At 42.6% G+C, this 19,242-nt stretch overlaps 1 protein-coding gene across 2 annotated transcripts in view; it reads left to right on the forward strand.

Moving 5' to 3' along the window:
• VAMP7 (vesicle associated membrane protein 7) overlaps positions 1 to 18,988 on the forward strand; it is a 78,778-nt gene extending 59,790 nt beyond the window's left edge. The window contains exon 8 of one of the 2 annotated variants that reach the window (XM_032265325.1): positions 18,824 to 18,988. In XM_032265325.1, coding sequence (XP_032121216.1) covers positions 18,824 to 18,841 — 18 coding nt within the window. In that variant the 3' untranslated portion in view covers positions 18,842 to 18,988. Of the gene's footprint in view, positions 1 to 10,335; positions 10,368 to 18,823 lie in introns of those variants that run through there. The other variant, XM_032265324.1, reaches the window with a different exon arrangement.
• The last annotated feature ends 254 nt before the right edge of the window (positions 18,989 to 19,242 follow it).

Genomic DNA, 19,242 nt, shown 5'->3' on the forward strand with positions numbered 1-19,242 from the left:
GGAAGAATTAATATCATGAAAATGACCATACTGCCCAAAGTAATTTATACATTCAATGCTATCCCCATCAAGCTACAAATGACTTTCTTCACAGAATTGGAAAAAAAAAAAAAAAAAAAAAAAACCCTTAAACTTCATATGGAACCAAAACAGAGCCTACATAGCTGGAGGCATCACGCTACCTGACTTCAAACTATATTATAAGGTTATGGTAATCAAAACAGCATGGTACTGGTACCAAACAGAGATACATAGCAATGGAAGAGAACAGGGCCTCAGAGAGAACACCACACAACTACAACTATCTGATCTTTGACAAACCTGACAAAAACAAGGATTGGGGAAAGGATTCCCTATTTAATAAATGGTGTTGGGAAAACTGGCTAGCCATAAGCAGAAAGCTGAAACTGGATCCTGTCCTTACAACTTATACAAAAATTAACTCTAGATGGATTAAGGATTTAAACATGAGGCCTAACACCATAAAAACTCTAGAAGAAAACCTAGGCAATACCATTCAGGACATAGGCATGGGCAAGGACTTCATGACTAAAACACCAAAAGCATTGGCAACAAAAGCCAAAGTAGATAAATGGGATCTAATTAAACTTAAGAGCTTCTGCACAGCAAAAGAAACTATCAATAGAGTGAACCAGCAACCAACAGAATGGGAAAATTTTTCACGACCTACCCATCTGACAAAGGGCTAATATCCAGAATCTATGGAGAACTTAAATTTATAAGAAAAAAACAACCCCATCCAAAAGCAGGCAAAGGATATGAACAGACACGTTTCAAAAGGAGACATTCATGCAGCCAACAAACATATGTAAAAAAGGCCATCATCACAGGTCATTAGAGAAATGCAAATCAAAACCACATTGAGATACTACCTCATGCCAGTTAGAATGGTGATCATTAAAGAAATTAGGAGACAACAGATGCTGGAGAGGATGTGGAGAAATAGGAATGCTTTTACACTGTTGAGGGGAGTATATATTAATTCAACCATTGTGGAAGACTGTGTGGTGATTCCTCAAGGATCTAGAAATAGAAATATCATTTGACCCAGCAATCCCATTACTGGGTATATACCCAAAGGAATATAAATCATTCTATTATAAAGACACATGCACACATATGTTTACTGTGGCACTGTTCACAATAACAAAGACTTGGAACCAACCCCAATGCCCATCAATGATAGACTAGATAAAGAAAATGTGGCACATATACACCATGGAATACTACACAGCCATAAAAAGGATGAGTTCATGTCCTTTGCAGGGACATGGATGACACTGGAAACCATCATTCTTAGCAAACTAACACAAGAACAGAAAACCAAACAGCATGTTCTCATAAGTGGGTGTTGAACAATGAGAACACACGGACACAGGGAGGGGAACATCACACACTGGGGCCTGGGGGTGTGGGGGGCTAGGGGAGGAATAGCAGGGGTGGGGGGACTAGGGAGGGATTGCATTACGAGAAATACCTAATGTAGATGACTGCGTGATGGATGCAGCAAGACACCACCATGGCACGTGTATACCTACATAACAAACCTGCATGATCTGCACATGTACCCCAAAACTTAAAGTATAATAAATTTAAAAAAAAAAAAACTCACTATGTCAGGCAGCAAATCAAAAATTACCAGTCACACAAAGAAGCAGGAAAATACGACCAACGATAAAGGAGAAAAACCTATCCATTCAAATAAATGGAGAACTGACATGTTAGAATTAGCAAAGACATAGAAACAGCTATTAATATTGTATTCCATATGTTCTAAAAGGTAAGCAGAGACATGGAATAAAAAAGGTCCATTTAATTTCTAGAGATTAAGTCTAGGATTTCTGAGATGTAAAATATACAGGATTGGGTTAATGAGCTAGTAGACATTGCAGTAGAAATTACTGACCTTGAAGACTAAGCAATAGAAACTCTCCAAATGAAATACATCAATTAAAAGATAAAGTGTTAAATGTCAACGTGTATTTTTAGAAAGAGTCAACTCTTATCTTTAAGAAACTCACTTTAAATGTTAATATACAAATAGGCTAAAAGTAAATGCATGGGAGGGAAACTATACCATGCCGACAGTAATAAAGAGAAAACTGCAGTAGATGTCGGAGCAAAGGATATTGCTAGGGATAGAGAAGATTCTTTCTTTTTTGTTTTTTTGAGACGGAATCTCACTCTGTCACCCAGGCTGGAGTGCAGTGGCACGATCTCGGCTCACTGCAACTTCCGCCTCCTGGTTTCAAGTGATTCTTCTGCCTCAGCCTCCCAAGTAGCTGGAACTACAGGCACACACCACCACACCTGGCTACTTTTTTTGTGTTTTTAGTAGAGACAGGGTTTAACCATATTGGCCAGGCTGGTTTGAACACCTGACCTCGTGATCTGCCTACCTCAGCCTCCCAAAATGCTGGGATTACAGGTGTGAGCCACCGTGCCCGGCGAGAAGATTGTTTCATAATGATAAATGGGTAAATTCATCAGGTGTCAGGGTTTTTAGGGTTTAAGATTGGGGATTAGGATTAGCAGTTGAGAATCTAGGAGTTAAATTTTGGGCTTCCTCTGGAGTCTACATGGTGTCACAAGAAAAAGAAATGAAATACTTCAGGCTTGGTGATACTTCAGGTTCTGATCTTCAGTCTGCCAGTTAACACACATTTTTAGTCTTCGAATCAGCTGCTCCATACATTCTAGGATTTATAGTTGTGGGAGAGACACAGTAGAGTATGCTTTCTCCATCTTGCCCAGAACTTGAACCCCAGTGCAAAATAGCCCTAACCTCAAAACTCAGTGCCATAAAACAATTATAGTGTTTTATTTCCTAAGGTTCAAGTTCAGGTGTCAGGTTTCGGATTAGGAAATTGAGTTCAGGTTAGGGTTCAAGTTAAGCTTGAGCGTCTGTTTTAGAATTAGTGCCGACATCAGGGATTGGGTTGGGATTCTTGTTGGGGTTTGGATTCATGCTCAGACTGAAGGTTTTTGTTTGTTTGTTTGTTTTTAGATGGAGTCTTGCTCTGTTGCCCAGGCTAGAGTGCAGTGGCATGATCTTGGCTCACCACAACCTCCACCTCCCAGATTCAAGCACTTCTTCTGTCTCAACCTCACACACCACCATGCCCAGCTAATTTTTGTATTTTTAGTGGAGATGGGGTTTCATCATCTTGGCCAGGCTGGCCTCAAACTCCTGACCTCAAGTGATCCACCCACCTTGACCTTCCAAAGTGCTGGGATTATAGGCATGAGCCACCACACCCAGCCAGATTAAAGGTTTTGAATTGGAATCAAGTTCAAATTTAGGATTGAGGTCATAGTCAGGGTATAGGTTAGGTTTAGGATTGGTTGGGTTACAGGTATGGGTTCAGGTTTAGGGGTTTTGGTAAGATTCTAGCTCAGGTTTGAGTTTAGGCCTAGAGTGTAGGGGTTCCATTTCAGGTTAAGACTCTAGCTCAGTTTTATGGCCTAAGAATTTGGGTTCAAGTCTGGGTTGGATTTTGAGTTTGGAATTAAGGTTTATATTTATGGTTAGAGTTTATGGTATAAGGTTTGGGTTAGGGTTAGTGTGGATGTTGAGACTGAGCTTTGGGCTTAATTTGAAATTTGGTTTGGGCTCAGGCTTGTACTCTGACTTGAGTTCGATTTTACAGTTTATGGATGTAGACTTGCATTCTGGTTCAGGTTCAGAGTTTGGATTTGTATTTGGGTTTAGGATTTGGGGTTAGGTGAAGGGACATGATTGAAATGAGGTTTGGTTCTGGGCTAGAGCTGAGGCTGGGATTTCAGGTTGGGGTTTGGTTCAGTTTGAGGTCTGCGTTGAAGCTTGGGCTCTGAATCCAGTTCATGATGGGGCTCTGACCAGAGCTCAGTTTGGGCTAGAACTTGGGCTCTGACAGATTGAGGTTAGGGCAGAGGCTTAGGTTGGAGCTAGGTGCAGGATAGTTCTCCAGATATCCTTGGACCATCCCAGTTCTCCTCTTTTCTCGTAATTCTCAAGAATAATTGTAAAATGTCTGGGAATGCAACACCCTGAGATAAGAAGAACCAATTGGAACAGCCCAGGCTCTGTTCCAGTGCCCCTCACCCAGAACAGGATGTCATACAATGCTTTAAACAAGTAGTTCCTGTACTTCCCAGGGTATAAACTCCAGAGCAGACAGCTTTCCAGGACCTTTCAGTTGCAGTGCAAGTGAGGCATACACAGACAAGACTCTACCTATCTGCCCTGAGCAGCTTTCCTGAGCCTTGGGGGACTGGCTCACAGTAAATCCTAGACTTCTGTTTTCTCTTGCTACCTATTTATAATTAATAAATTTGCTTCATATAACTTGTGTCACCAGACCCAGACAAGCTGGTAACCAGTGCACAGTGAACCTGCTTTATGCTAGTTTATGGCGTGGGCTGAAAATGGTAATAGGATTGGGATTAGCTGGGTTTAGATTCTAGTTCAGGTTCAGATTTGGATTTAGGGTTTTCATGTTCAGGTTCAGGCTCTGACTTGGGTTTGGAGTTTAGTGATTTGGGTTCAATGTTCAGTTCTGAATGCAGATTTACAATTTAGGGTTTGGGTTCAGGATTATGATTTAGGTTTGAAGTCAGTGCTGGAGTGATTCACATTTGGGCTTGAGCTCTCACACTGATAAGTTTTAAATTTTATGCCTGTGGTCTCACTGTCATTCATTATCAGAGTTCAAGAGCAAATTTGATTGGAGTTTGGTTTCAGATGACAGTTAGTGTAAGGGTTGAGTTCAGGGTTTAAGTTGTGGTTTCAGTTTAAGTTTAGATTGGATTTATAGTTTGGGCATGGGCTTGGACTCAGACTCTGGCAATGGTTTTATGTTTAGGGATTTAGGCTTGGGTACGAATTCAGGTTAGAGTCTCTATTTGGCTCCAGGTCCGACTCAGGGCATGGGTCAGGTATCGGGTATATGATTTGAATAGAGCTCCAGGTTTCAGTGTGGTCCTGTTTGGATGCAGGGGTTCACTTGGGTTCAAGTTTGGATCTAGGGGTCTGGGCTGAGAACAATGTTGGTTCTAATTTATGGTTGTGTCTGGGTTTGGAATGCGGTTCAGCTTAGAGTTTTGGGCTTAGGTTTAGACTAGTGCTCTGCTTAGACTGGAGTTGGTGCCATGGATTGGGATGGGGTTTGGGCTGGTGTTGAGGCTGGGTTTGAGTTTGGGACCATGGGAAAGGTTGAAGTTGAGGTTAGCATTGGGATCAGGATTTGGGTAAAGGATCAGGTCAGGGTTTATCCCTCAGCCTGGGTCTAGCCTCAGTCTTGGTTTCAGGGTTTGGGTTTTGAATTCAGGTTAGTGGTCAGGTACAGTGTTCTAGTTATGTTTGCAGTTTGAGTTTAGGGTTAGAGTACCAGTTTGAGTTTGGATTCATGCTTAGGCCTTTTGGGGGCCAGGTTGAGATCAGGGTGTAGCTCATGCACAGGGTTTAGGTTTTGGTTTGGTTTTAGGATTCAGGCTTGGGCTGGAGTGTAGTTAGGCTCCAGTTAGGTTCAGGATTTAAGAGTTCAATTTTAGTTTCAGGTTCGGAGTTTGGATTAAAGTTCACAATCATGACCAGACTTGGTCTCTGACTCCATTTCAATATTATGGCTAACGGCTTTGGATTAGGATTTTGATTGGGGTTCAGGTTTTGTCTTTAAGTTTGAGTTAGGCTTTAATGATTAGAGTTTGAGCAAGTTATGCTTTAATTTCACAGTTTGGATTTAGGCCATATTTCCTGTTTTGGACTTTAGTTTGGTGTAGTTGTGGTTGGGGACAGGGTTTGGAACCCAGGCAGGTTTGGTCCTAGGTTGAAGTCAGCATTATGGTTGGGATTCAGGTTGGTGTTTGGTTCAGAATGGCTTTTGAGATTTGGCTTTGGCTCATGCTCAGGCTTATCTCTAGCTTGGAGGCTGGGGCTGGGGTTGATATCAAGTGTGGATGTGGGGTGTGAGGGTTAGGTTTGGGGGTTGGGGTCAGGATTTGAATTTGGTTTGTTATGATGCTCAGGCTTGAGTTCTGACTTGACTTGGTTTTAGGGTTTAGGGATTCCAGCTTAGGTTCAGGCTTTAGAAATTTGAGTTCAGTTCTAGTTCAGGTTTGTGTTTATGGGCTTAGATTGGATGTTGAGGTTGGAGTTTATAGTTTTAATAATTTAGGGCTGGGTATGTGGTAGGGTTAGGAACAGTTGGGGACAGAGTTTGAGTCAGGATCGATTTAGGGATTGGGGTAAGGGTTTGGACTCAGTCCTCAGGCTAGGGCTTGGCGTGGGCTGGAGCTGGGGCTGGGACTTGGCCTGTTTTTTGAATGGACTGGGGCTAAGGCTTAGCCTGAATTGGGGATAGGGTTCAGGTTGTGAGTAGGGTTTTGTTTTTGATTGTGGTTGGATTAGGATTGTGGTTGAGGTCAAAGTTCAGGGTTGGAATTCCAGTAGGATTATTGATCAGGATTCAGCTCAAGCTGTGATTCAGGCTTGGTTTTGGCATTTAAGGGTATGAGTTCTTGTTCAAGTTTAGAGTTTGGCTCCTGGTTCATGTTTAGGATTAAGTTTTAGGGTTAAAGTTCAGGTTCAGATTCTGGTTGAGAGTTCGCCTTTGGGTTTGAGTTTGCTTTATAGTTTAAGGTTCATGTTTGTGTTCTTTTCTGGATTTGTCTTTAGGGTTTAGATGTGAGGTCTGAGTAGGAGTCAAGTACGATTTTAAAGTTTAGGGTTGGTCTTGTGATCAGGGTTGTTTTTGGTATAATGTCTAGGTCCATGCTCAGGTTTATACCTCAGGGCTGAGGCTAGGGCTTGGCTTGGGTTCAGTTAGGGTTAGGGTTTGGGTGCTGGTTTTGACTGAAACTTGGGCTAGAATTGAGTTGGGGCTGTTTTGGATTATTGTGATTGTGTCGTGGAACCCCAATGCACAGCTGAGGCCAACCACTGAGACACCAGTTCTTGGAGATAGAGAAAGGTTTATTAGATATTGCCAAAGTAAGAAGACAAGAGAGCAAGATCTGTCAAATCGGCCTTAACAAAAAGAGGCAACAAGGAGTTTTTATGCAGCTAGGGAATAAGGGAGAGGGTGTTTCAGAGAACTGAAGGGGGAAGTCTGTGTTTCTTCAATCTCAGGTAACACCTGGAACAACCAGACTTTTGGGCGTCAGCAGCTCGTCCCAATGTCCTTCTAAACATTCATTCCGTCTGCCAATTTTTTTTGTGTGGCCCTGAAGTTATCGCCTCCTGCTTGACAAAGAAGTAATATGTCAGCAGTTTATAACTATATTGTGGAAACAAGAAATAATGGGCAAAAAAGTGAATAGTTAACATGTGTAAGCAATAGTCTGATCAGAATTTTCATTATTTCAGTCACTAGAATGCTGGGATGCTGAAATCTCAAGGGGCCTGATTACAGTTGGATTAGGGTGGCATGAGGTCAAACTTGGGAAGAGCATTGGCCTTGATATGGAATGGTGTTCTGGTTCAGGCTTGGGCTCTGACTTTGGCTTGGTTTTAGGGTTCAAACGTTCAGATTCAGGTTCTGACTTATATTCAGTGTTTGACTTTTAGTTGGGATTTGGTATTAGAGTTAGCATTAGGATGGGCTTGGGGTTTGGCTTATTTGTCAAGTCGAGGATAGAATTAGGGTTCTAGGGCTTAGTTTTAGGGTTTAGGGGTTCAAGTACATGTTCTGGTTCACATGTAAGTGTAGTGTTCTGGAGTTTTGAGGGGGTTCAGGTTTGGGTTTGATTGGGGCTCATGGTTGGGCTTGAACTTGGTCTCTCACTTATGCTCAGTTTCAATGCAGAGGGGAGTTAGTGTGTTTGTTCAGGTTTAGTGTTTCAGATGCCAGAGCCAAGATCACAGTGGTAGAGGGCAGATTTAGCCCAGAGGAGGGCAGAGGTCAGAGCACAGGGAGCAGGGGTCCTGAGCTTAAAGGATGGTGCTGCCCTGGAGTTACAGGAAAGAGCCTGGACCCAAATGGCAAAGTTGTGGAAACAAAAGGCTGAGCCACATGAGCTTCAGGCCCAGACTGAGGAGTTTCATCCTTAGATGGAGGAGCAGTGGGTGAAGCTGGGAGTAAAAGAAGGAGCCATGCCCCTAGAGGGCAGAGCCACAGGCCCAGATGTCATTTTTATGGTTAAGGGCTTGATTTTGGGTTAGTTTGGGATTAGTGTTTGTAGTTAAGATTAGGGGTACCGTAATGATTGTAATTGGAGTTAGGATTGGGTTTGGGTTTGAGTTTGGGGCATGGTATGGTTCGGATGACTGGGTTTGGGTCCTGACTTAAGCTTGGTTTTAAAGTCTAGGAGTTTGTACTAGGGTTTTATTCAGCTTCAATGTTTGGCTTCAGGTTTAGCTTGGGTTTAGAGCTTAGGTTTTGGGTCAGGTTACATTTGGTTTAAAATTTGAGTTTGTGTTCAATTGTGGTTAAGGATTTTGGATTTGTATAGGGGTCAGGGGTCAGGTCATAATGTGTTTGGAATTCAGAGTTTGGGATCAAGGTTTATGGTAAGGGTTAGGGTTGGAATTGGAGTTGGAGTTTGATTCAGATTTGGATTGCAGTTTATGTCCTGGTCTGTGCATAGGCTCTGACTGAAGCTTGACTTCAGAGTTTAGGGGTTTGAATCAGGGTTTTGGTTCATGTTCATAGTTCACCTTCTGGTTCAAGATCAGGCTGGTATTGGTGTTATGGTTGGGATCAGTTTTGGTGTCAGTGTCTGATTGGAATCTGGTTGGGGTTTGGGATTAGACTCTGACTTGGGCTGGGTTTTTAGGGTATAGGACTGTGGCCTCAATTGGGTTAGGGTTTAGTGTTTAGGACTAGGGTTCAGATGTGGATAGGATTTGTGATTTTGTATTTGGGTCAAGGTTATGATTGACAAATAGGTCGCATAGAGTTTAGGATTGTGGTTGGGACTTGGGCTTAGGCTCAGGATAGGGTTTAGAGGTTTCAGTTGGATCCTAGTTTACATTTGGATTAAGTGTCAAGATTTCTGGATTTGGGTTCAGGTACGGGGATGGTTTTGTAACAGTGAAACAGCAAAAAAACAAACAAACAAACAAAAACAAAAAAACTAATGTAACTAATCCTATTTTTGTTTAAGGGGCCTTTACGCATTCCTTCCCATAGGCTAGGATAATTTTAGAGCACTGAGATAATATGGAAAAACAGCAATCATGTAGCTTTTAAAGCTAACTCTGGAATTAAAGAAAATGCATGTAAACAACTAACTGTTTTGTTAAAGATATATAAGAGCATTTTGACCTGACCAAGGACAAAGAATTTCCCAAACTCCTCGGGCCCTCACTGGCACCCAGATATCTGAAGTTGTTGGTCCCTTCTAGATCCCAACTCTTTCCTCTACCCCTTGTCTTTAACATAAAAGGAACCTAAAATTTGTGGTGACTTGAGATGGTACTTTAGGATGCTAGCATGTCATCTTCTAGATTTGCTGGCTTTCTTAATAAACCTGCTTTTCCTCTCACCAACTCCTATATCTTGAGTTTTGTCTCAAGTAGCAAGCAGCTGAACCTGGGGTCAGTTACAATTTCAGGGTACAGGCTCAAATTCTGGTTTAGGACTTATGGTAGGTGTTACCACTAGGGTTAGGATGAAATTGATGTTGAGTTTCACTTCGGGATAATACTGAGTTTTGATTATGTTTTTGGATTTAGTCTTAGGCTTAGCTAGTGCTAAGAATAAGGTAAGAGGTACACTCGAGTTGAACTGGGGAAAATTGGGGTAGGGTTAGAGTCAGAGGTCAGGGTCAGGTTAAAGGTCAGGATCAGAGATTGGGTCAGGGTCAGGGTTGGGGTTAAAAATGTGGGTTGGGGTTGGCATCTGGGTCTGGGTTGGGGTTGGGATTGGGATTGGGGTAAGGGTTTGATCAGGGTCAGTGTCAGCATAGGGTTAAGTTTAGGGATTAGGATTAGGTTCTGGATCAGTGTTGGGGTAAGGATCATTATCACATTTTCCTCATTACTTTAGCTTTGTAATAAGTGTTGGGGTACAGATGTGTGAGTTCTTCAAGTTTGTGTTTATTCAATGTTGTCTATTATAGGTTTAGAAACAGTTTGCTGGGAATTTGATTGAGATTACACTCAACGTATAAATCAACTTTGAAAGAATTTTTATCTTAACTATGTCTAGTCTACCAATGGTGAATAAGGAATATCTCTCCATTTATTTACATTTTCTTTCAACTGTGTTTCCAGGTTGTATGAATGCATATGTGTACCTTTTAAAAAATGTATACTTAAGAACTTTAATTTTGAGGCCTGTTGTAAATCATATAGATTTTTTTCTTTATTATTATTTTTTTATTGCATTTTGGGTTTTGGCGTACATGTGAAGAACATGCAAGATTGTTGCATAGGTATACACGTGGCAGTGTGATTTGCTGCCTTCCTCCCCTTCACCTATATCTGGCATTTCTCCCCATGCTATCCCCCGCCAACTCCCAACCCTCCGCTGTCCCTCCCCTATTTCCCCCCAACAGACCCCAGTGTGTAGTGCTCCCCTCCCTGTGTCCACGTGTTCTCATTGTTCAACCCCCACCTATGAGTGAGAACAGGCAGTGTTTGATTTTCTGCTCTTGCGTCAGTTTGCTGAGAATGATGGTTTCCAAGTTCATCCCTGTCCCTACAAAGGACATGAACTCATCGTTTTTTTTGCAATTTACCCATCTGACAAAGGGCTGATATCAAGAATTTACAAAGAACTAAAACAGATTTACAAGAAAAAAAAAATCCCATTCAAAAGTGGGCAAAGGATATGAACAGACACTTTACAAATGATATAGATTTTTTTAAATACCATATTCCAGTTTTCAAATTCCACTTTTATCCATACATAATTGCTGATACATAGGACATCAATTGACTTTTGTCCATTGGCCATCTACTTTGTTTTTATCTCTGTCCATTCTGGTGAAGGCATAGGATGGTAGGCTCTCTTTCAGTTTTAACTTCCAAAATCATGGCATGTGATTATCAGAACAATGGATTTCAGATATTCACAGGGACCGCAGGAGAGGTCCATGGGCACCACTATACAGTGAGCACCTGAGCATCCTGCGCTGCCCCCAACAGCCTGTAGAGGGCACACAAAACCCCAAAGGATTATAAATCGTTCTACTATAAGGACACATGCACACGAATGTTCACTGTGGCACTGTTTACAATAGCAAAGACCTGGAACCAACCCAAATGCCCATCGATGATGGACTGGACAGGGAAAATGTGGCACATATACACCATGGAATATCATGCAGCCATCAAAAACGATGAGTTCGTGTCCTTTGCAGGGACATGGGTGAACCTGGAAACCATCATTCTCAGCAAACTGACACAAGAACAGAAAATCAAACACCGCATGTTCTCACTCATAGGCGGGTGTTGAACAATGAGAACACGTGGACACAGGGAGGGGAGCACTACACACTGGGGTCTGTTGGGGGAATATAGGGGAGGGACTGCGGGGAGTGGGGAGTTGGGGAGGGAGAGCATGGGGAGAAATGCCAGATATAGGTGAAGGGGAGGAAGGCAGCAAATCACACTGCCACGTGTGTACCTATGCAACAATCTTGCATGTTCTTCACATGTACCCCAAAACCTAAAATGCAATAAAAAAAAACCGCCTTTTTGGACCTTCCCCTCATATTCCCCGCACAGACATCTGGCACCTCCACAGTGAGGATTAAGCTTTGTCCTCCTCAGGTTTCACCCAGGAGGTGCCACTATGGCTACAGGACACCTGGGGGCCATTCCCAGGTAGGACCCAAATCTCCGTCTCCTCAGGACCCACCTGGGAGACCCCTCTGTGGCTAAGGAACACCTGGGGGCCATGCTGGTGCAGCTTCAGGACACCAGAAGGTAAGGAAAAAGCTTCCTGTACATGCCCTGAGTGCAGAGGAGGGAGCACTGCCATATGTTTTACTTTCTCATGTTGTTAAGGATCCTGTCATTTTTCTGGCAGGAAACTTCTGTGGCTAGTGGCACCTTTGCCTGAGTTTGCTCTGGCCTGCTGAATTCGTTCTGCCCACTTGGCCTGGTAGGCTGCACTTGGCTCATGCTACCGGCCTGGAGCCCATGCCTGCCAAGGGCAAGTCAGGCATGAAGTGGTGAGTGGTGGGCGAGCGAGTATAGGGTCTGGCCACTGCACAGTCAGAGGCACCAGCTGCTGCAGTGGGGCAGGCAGCTCCAGGTGCCAGCATGGGTGCTGGGTTTCTGCAAGGCTGCGGCTGGACCAGGCACACCACAAGCAGCTTCCACAGCTGGCACCAGGGAACACAGTGGCACCCAGAAGCTTGGAGGCAGCAGGAACTGCAGGGCCCCAAAGAAGGAGTCACGGCCTTGACTGGGATAGCTCCCAGGTCTGGGCTCCCCGAAGGGCTGCAGCTCTTCTCTCCTTCTCTTCACTCACAATGTGGCAAGCGAGGGGCCTGTCTCAGCCCTGTTTGTGTTATAGGTCTTTTATTATTGCCACTGGTGGATTCCAAGTTCTTGTTCTGCAACCAGGAAGAATGAAGTACACAGACAAGAGGTTGAGCAAGACAAAGAGTAGCTTTAATGAGCAATAAAACAGCTCAGAGGCAACCCACAGCAGGTAACTCCTTTCCACAGCTAGGTGGTCTTGAAGAGTGTTCAGTTCCTAGCTGAGAGGGTAGCTCCTCTTTGCAGCTGGTCATCCCATTGTCTGCTCTGCTCTGGCTGAGCCTGGGGCTTTTATGGGCCTCAGAGGGGCGGAAGTGTAAGTGTATGACAGTTGGTCCGTGTGTGGCCATGGGCAGGCCTGGAATGACACCAGAACTTCCCGGCATGACTGGCAGCCCAGCCTCCAGCCTTCAGGTCCTGTCTGGCCTGAAGGTTGGGCCTCACCAGGGACCTACCCCTTTCTGCCCAGGAGCTTTTCTGACTCCTGCTATCATCCGTGGCCCCCAGGCTGGTTATGGTAAGGGTCACCTACAGGCCAGCACCAAGCCACCCTCAGCCCACCCCTCAGCCTTTCCCCAGCACCTGTCTGTGCCCAAAGTCCAGAGGGAGCCAACATGGCAGGGGGCTGGCATATAAGCTCTGCCCCTAGCATATGCACACCCAGCCAGGCTGTGATAGCACCTGGGCTCAGCCCCAAACCCCCATGCAGATTAGAGCAGGTGCTGAGAGCCAGAAGCCAGGTAGTGGGAGCAGACATCCCCAAGCCTCTGGGGGCAGGCAGGACCCCCCTCCCAGGCCCCTGAGGGTGCAGAATGCAGAGATGCCCAGGTCCTGTGCTTGGAGGGTGGGGCTCCAACTCACTCAATGGAGTGTACAGGCAGTCCCAGCTGTACCTCTTTGCAGCTTGGGGTGGGGGCTCCAGGTCCTCACTGGGCCCCTCTCTGCCTGCCCCTTCATGTCTGACAGTGCTGCTCTCCTGACAGCAGGCAGCTCAGCCCAGCCCCATAGTGGCAGCTCCAAGGACAGTGGGCTCCAGGGGGGCTCTAGCTTGTCCCTGGCTCCTGCTGGCTCCATTGAGTGCAGCACTGCTCCAGGCCCAGCTCCGCCTCCTCCCTGCGCCCTCTCCACAGTGGTGGTGGGCGAGAGCAGCAACACAGGGCCAGGGTCTGGAGCAGCAGTCTCTGGGCCTGGGAGAAGTTCCTACTCAGCCACAAGAGGGTGGGGGAAACATGTTTGGCTGCCTCTGGGACTCAGGGCACAGGGGACACAGGACACAGCCTGACGCTGCCATCAATGTTATATTTATTTTATTTTACAAAAGTGTCCTTTCGTTGAGGGTTTGATATTCATCATCACCACAAGCCCAAGTGTTTTTCCAGATTTGGATTTGCTTCTGGGGGAAATCTTGGTACAGAGTAAAGGGAAACCCTGAGAGCAACACAGGGAGTCCCCTCAGGGCCCCCAGGACACACACTCTACAGAGTTGCTTTTATTTGTGTCTCATTGGCTTATTCTTACAGTATTAAACTGCTTGAAAATATTGAAGAGTAGGTGTCTTAAAACACACAACATTATTTTAAGTATAAATAGTATACTTATGTCTGTGAAAAGAATTTTAGGCAAAATAAATTTAAACAGAGTTTATTTGTACAAAAGAATGACTCATGAATTGAGAAGCATCAAAACAGAAAACGCGTTATGTGCTCCACACTCGCAGAGTGAGCAGAGCTTTTAGAGGTGGAAGCTAAGTGAAGAAATGGCCTGATTGGCTCCAGCTAGATGACTGCCTGATTTGGAGAATGGTTCCATGGGCATCCCTAGCCATATAGCCAACCAACTGCTGGGCTCTTTGTGATTGACTTCAGTTGGTTTGTTAATTTTTTAAAAGTGAGTTACTAGAAATGCCTCCAGGTTAAGTTTGCTTAGGGAAGACCTTAGTGTAATGACCTCCTCCTTATTTGCTTTAACATGTCAAAACCATAATTCATTTTCACTTTACTTTCCTGGCATTAATAGAAGTAAACTCACAACATTTTTGTTGTTGTTATTCACAAAGCCAGTTTAATTGGCAGCATATTTGTAATGTTACATAAAAGAATGTGTGTCTTACAATCACTGGTATCTTAGATTAGATGAAATATGTTAACTCCATTAAGCTTTGTTATTAAACTGTAACATGAATTGAGTTCTCACTTTTCTCCTAGGCTTTGGCCATTTAAAATACACTCAAATGTCACTTGAGGAGGGGCTGCTTTCTGAGAAATGCGTCCTTAAGTGCTTTTATCATTGCACAAACATTATGGAGTGTACTTGCACAAACCCAGATGGTATAGCCTACACCTAGCCACACCTAGGCTATATGGTATAGCCTGTTGCTCCTAGGGTACAAACGTGTGCAGCATGGTACTGTACCAAATACTGTATGCAGTTTTTACTACAATGGGAAGTATTTATGTATCTATTTAAACATATAAAAGAATGCTTTGAGCCATGAGGTTATGACACGATGGCTAGGCAGAAATCTTTAAGCTCCACATAATCTCATAGGACCACCACCTATGTCTGTGGTGTGTGACTGTAACATCAGAATTAATTAAAAAGATCAGCTAACATTAAGCTGTGAACTCAGATGGCCCTCGGGTCTTTTCCATCGGGAGATCTTTAAGCACTGTTCCAAACTGTTCTATGCTAATATTCATAGTTTCCTTATTTCAGAGTCCATTTTGTTAATGTGTATTTTTACTAGGAAATCACCTGTTTCTTCTAGGTTTCCAGTTTGATACAGTTGGTTTCTTATTTGGCCTTCGATTTCTCCTCTCTTACTAGTTTTATACGGAATTCTTGATTCTATATGGTTTTGCACTCTCTTTTTATGAGCAACAATTTTTTAAATATATTTTTTAGCTTTTCTTAATGGAAGAATTGTCTGTTTGATAATTTCTCATGACCCAATGATGATCTTAAATAATTGTTAATTAACTTCAGCTTAATAGGCCATCTTTTTCAGGACCCAACTGTTAAATGACAAAATTACAACACATCTAGGTTTGCAGATCTTAATTGGCTTATGTTTGAGATTCTAGAATCAGGCAGCAGTCTGGACCAAAAATGGTACAGAATGCTCTGCCACATGACATGTGTAAGTTATAACCACAGAAAAGAAACTATAACGAACTATAGAAATGATTTCTGAAAGTATAGCCTTAATTATTAGTACAAATAAACAGATGTTTGAAAAAATGTTACAATGTTTTGAATAAAGTTATTATTTTAAAGTAGTTTTAGATTCACACAGAAATTAGGAAGAAAAATGTATCAGATGTCTTCTTAACATCTAACATCACTTATTACAATTAATGACCAGATATTGGTATGTTATCATTAAATAAGCCCACATTTTATTTGGTTTCCCTGATTTCTATCTTTTTTTATTCTGGTATCCCATCTAGGATCCTACATTTAGGACATTTAGTTGTCATGTCAGGCTCTTCTTGCCTGTGACAGTTTATCAGACGTTCCTTCTGATAGCCTTGACAGTGTAAGAAAGATTGGTCAGGTATTGTGTACAATATCTCTCATTGTGGTTTACTTTGTGTTTTTCTCATAATTAGGCTGGGGTTATGGGTTTGGGGGAAGCAGATCAGATTTGTAGTGCTATTCTAGTCTCTTCATGCTCTTAAGATGCATTGTCACCATTAATGTTAATTTTGATCACCTGGCTGAGGTAGTGTTTTTAGGTTTCTCACTGTGAAGTTACTTTTTCCCCATGTCCATACTGTATGTATTCTTTTGGAGGAAATAAACATGCAGAGCCCACAATTAAGGAGTGTGGAGTTAGCTCTACCTCCTTGATGGCTGGGTGTCTACATCAGGTATTTGGAATTCATCTGTGTAAGATATTTCTATTTGGTCCATTTGTGTATTTACTTAATCATTTATTTATACCAGTATAGACAACCAGATAGTTACTTCAATCTTTTGGTTATTATCCAATTGTACAGTAGAATCTGTTTTACAGTAGAATTTGTAGAGTAGAGTTTGTTGCTTTGATTTCCTACCTGTGGCCATTGGGAGCTTTTTCCATTGGCTTCTGTTTTCCTTGGAGATAATTGAATGTTTTGTTTTGTTTTGTTTAACAATTTCTTTCTGACACTTCAAGAGTACCCTGGCTCATATATTTACTGTGTTGGCCCTAGTTTTAGCATTTCTTCAAAAAGCACTGATTTCCCTCATTAGAGTATAGTTTTAAGTACTTATATCTGGCAGGTAAATATGCTTATTGCATCTTCTCCCTCACAGCTGACAATGCAAGGAAATATATATGTGTGTGTTCTAACCTACATATACACATCTAATTATAAAGATTTCTATGTGGATCCATCTGTGTATATATTAAGCTACATGTGAGTTTATACTGCTGTCTCCAATCAATGGACTCTGATCTGTTATCACAGGAATTATTCTAGCCTCCCCTGGCTTTCTTGTCTGTAAATTCTGACTCCAACAGCAAGGAATTGGCTTCCACCATCTGCCATTTATTTAATCCCTTGTTCTAGTATAAACATTGAATTTATTGTTGTTGATCCAAGTTATAGGTTGTGATTTAATAATAAATATATGTTTGGTCTCTATTTCCTGGTGCAGAGCTCTCAAAACCCTTACAATTTCTTGAATGATAGGGGTGCTAAGAGCATATTTTTTTCTCATGTTTGATCTTTGATCCTGGTTTCTGACACAGAGTTCCTAAATGCCTTGAAAATCTCTCGGGTAATAGGAAGTCTTTTGTTCTGCTAAGGACTCTTGGTGGGCTCCTGGATGGCTTCAGGATGGGGCACAGTCACCAGAAATACCAAGCCATGATAAGAAGCTTGTAACTTTTGGCTTCATATCCTATCCTCTGAGAGGAAAGGGGACTGAAGATTGAGTTAATAATCAATCTTCAGTGATAAAGCCTCCATATAAATCAATCTTCAGTGATAAAGCCTCCATATAAATCCCTGAAAGAGGTGGGAGGATCACTTGAGGCCAGGAGTTTATGGCCAGCCTGAACGACACAGTAAGACTCCATCTCTACAGAAAATAAGACAATTGGGTGTGGCAGTGTGCACACGTAGTCCCAGCTACTCAGGAAACTAAGGCAGAAGGATTGCTTGAGGCCAGGAGTTCAAGACTGCAGTAAGCTATAATTGCATCCCTGCGCTCCAGGGTGGGGGACAGAGCAAGACTTTGTCTCTTAAAAAATCCTAAAAGATGGGGTTTAAAGAGCTTCTAAATTGATAAATATATCCATGTGCGGGGATCATGGAAACCCCAACTCCATGAGGACAGAGCCTCTGCACTTGAGACCCTTCCAAACCTTGTTTTGTGTACCCCTTATCTGGCTGTTCATGTATTTTCTTTACCATATCCTTTATAATAAACTGGGGTCTTAGTCCTTTCCGGTTGCTGTAACAAAATATCATAGACTGGGTAACTTTTAAACAGCATAAATTTGTTGCATATAATTCTGGAGCCTGGAAAAATCCAAGATCACGTCACTGGAAGATTCCATGTCTGGTGAGGGCTCATCCCTTAGAGATGGTACCTTCTTGCCATGTCCTTGTGAATAGTATCTGAAGTGGGGGACAGTCTGGTGTTACTGAACCCTTAAATTATTAGGTATGTAATAACTCGAGTTAACTCATGTCATAATTGAATTATAGGACACCCAGCTGGTGTCCAGAAAATTGGAGAATTGGTTGGTATGGGAAAACCCCTCATACATTTGGTGTCAGAAGTGAAGTATTGAGAGTATAGATGAAAAACAGTGTTTTTTTTTTTTTTTCTTTTTGCAGGTATAGTGGTTTCAAAATTGACTATTACCCCTGTGGGAAAGAACTTTATAAAATAGAGTCCACTATTTATATGTAGTCTGTTCTGCTTTTAGTGTATAGGTTCTACTCATTTCCAAAGTGACTTAGGTTAACACTTCCTGCTCATCACCTGCAGTGAGTTTTTCCATAAATTTGTAATACAGTGAGATTCTTGGTCCCATTCTATATTTTATCCTTGGATACTACTATACCCTAAATAGTTTGATTTAATTTGTATAGCTTGTGATTTATTCCTTGGGCTATAAAATTCTATCCTTTTTATAAAATGCATAATGTCAAGTATCCACCATTAAAGTACCATACAGAATACTTCAAACTCCCACCTTATGTAACTACTGATTCGTTTATCTGTCATTTTGCCTTTTCCAAAATATCATATAAAATGGGATGAAATGGTGGGTAGCCTCTTCAGACTGACTTTCTTCACTTAGCAGTATACATGCAAGATTTACCCATGTCTTTACATGTGTAGATACTTTGTTCCTTTCTTTTTTTTTTTTTTATTACATTTTAGGTTTTGCGGTACATGTGAAGAACATGCAAGATTGATGCATAGGTACACACATGACAGTGTGATTTGCTGCCTTCCTCCCCTTCACCTATATCTGTCATTTATCCCCATGCTATATCTCCCTACCTCCCCAACCCCCGTCCCTCACCCATTTCCCCCCAACAGACCCCAGTGTGTAGTGCTCCCCTCCCTGTGTCCACGTGTTCTCATTGTTCAACACCCGCCTATCAGTGAGAACATGCGGTGTTTGATTTTCTGTTCTTGTGTCAGTTTGCTGAGAATGATGGTTTCCAGGTTCATCCATTTCCCTACAAAGAACACGAACTCATCATTTTTGATGGCTGCATAATATTCCATGGTGTATATGTACCACATGTTCCCTGTCCAGTCTATCATCAATGGGCATTTGGGTTGGTTCCAAG

This window comes from Sapajus apella, unplaced genomic scaffold (genome assembly GCF_009761245.1).
Source record: "Sapajus apella isolate SASKATOON/1434 unplaced genomic scaffold, GSC_monkey_1.0 scaffold149, whole genome shotgun sequence".
NCBI classification, from domain to species: domain Eukaryota; kingdom Metazoa; phylum Chordata; class Mammalia; order Primates; family Cebidae; genus Sapajus; species Sapajus apella.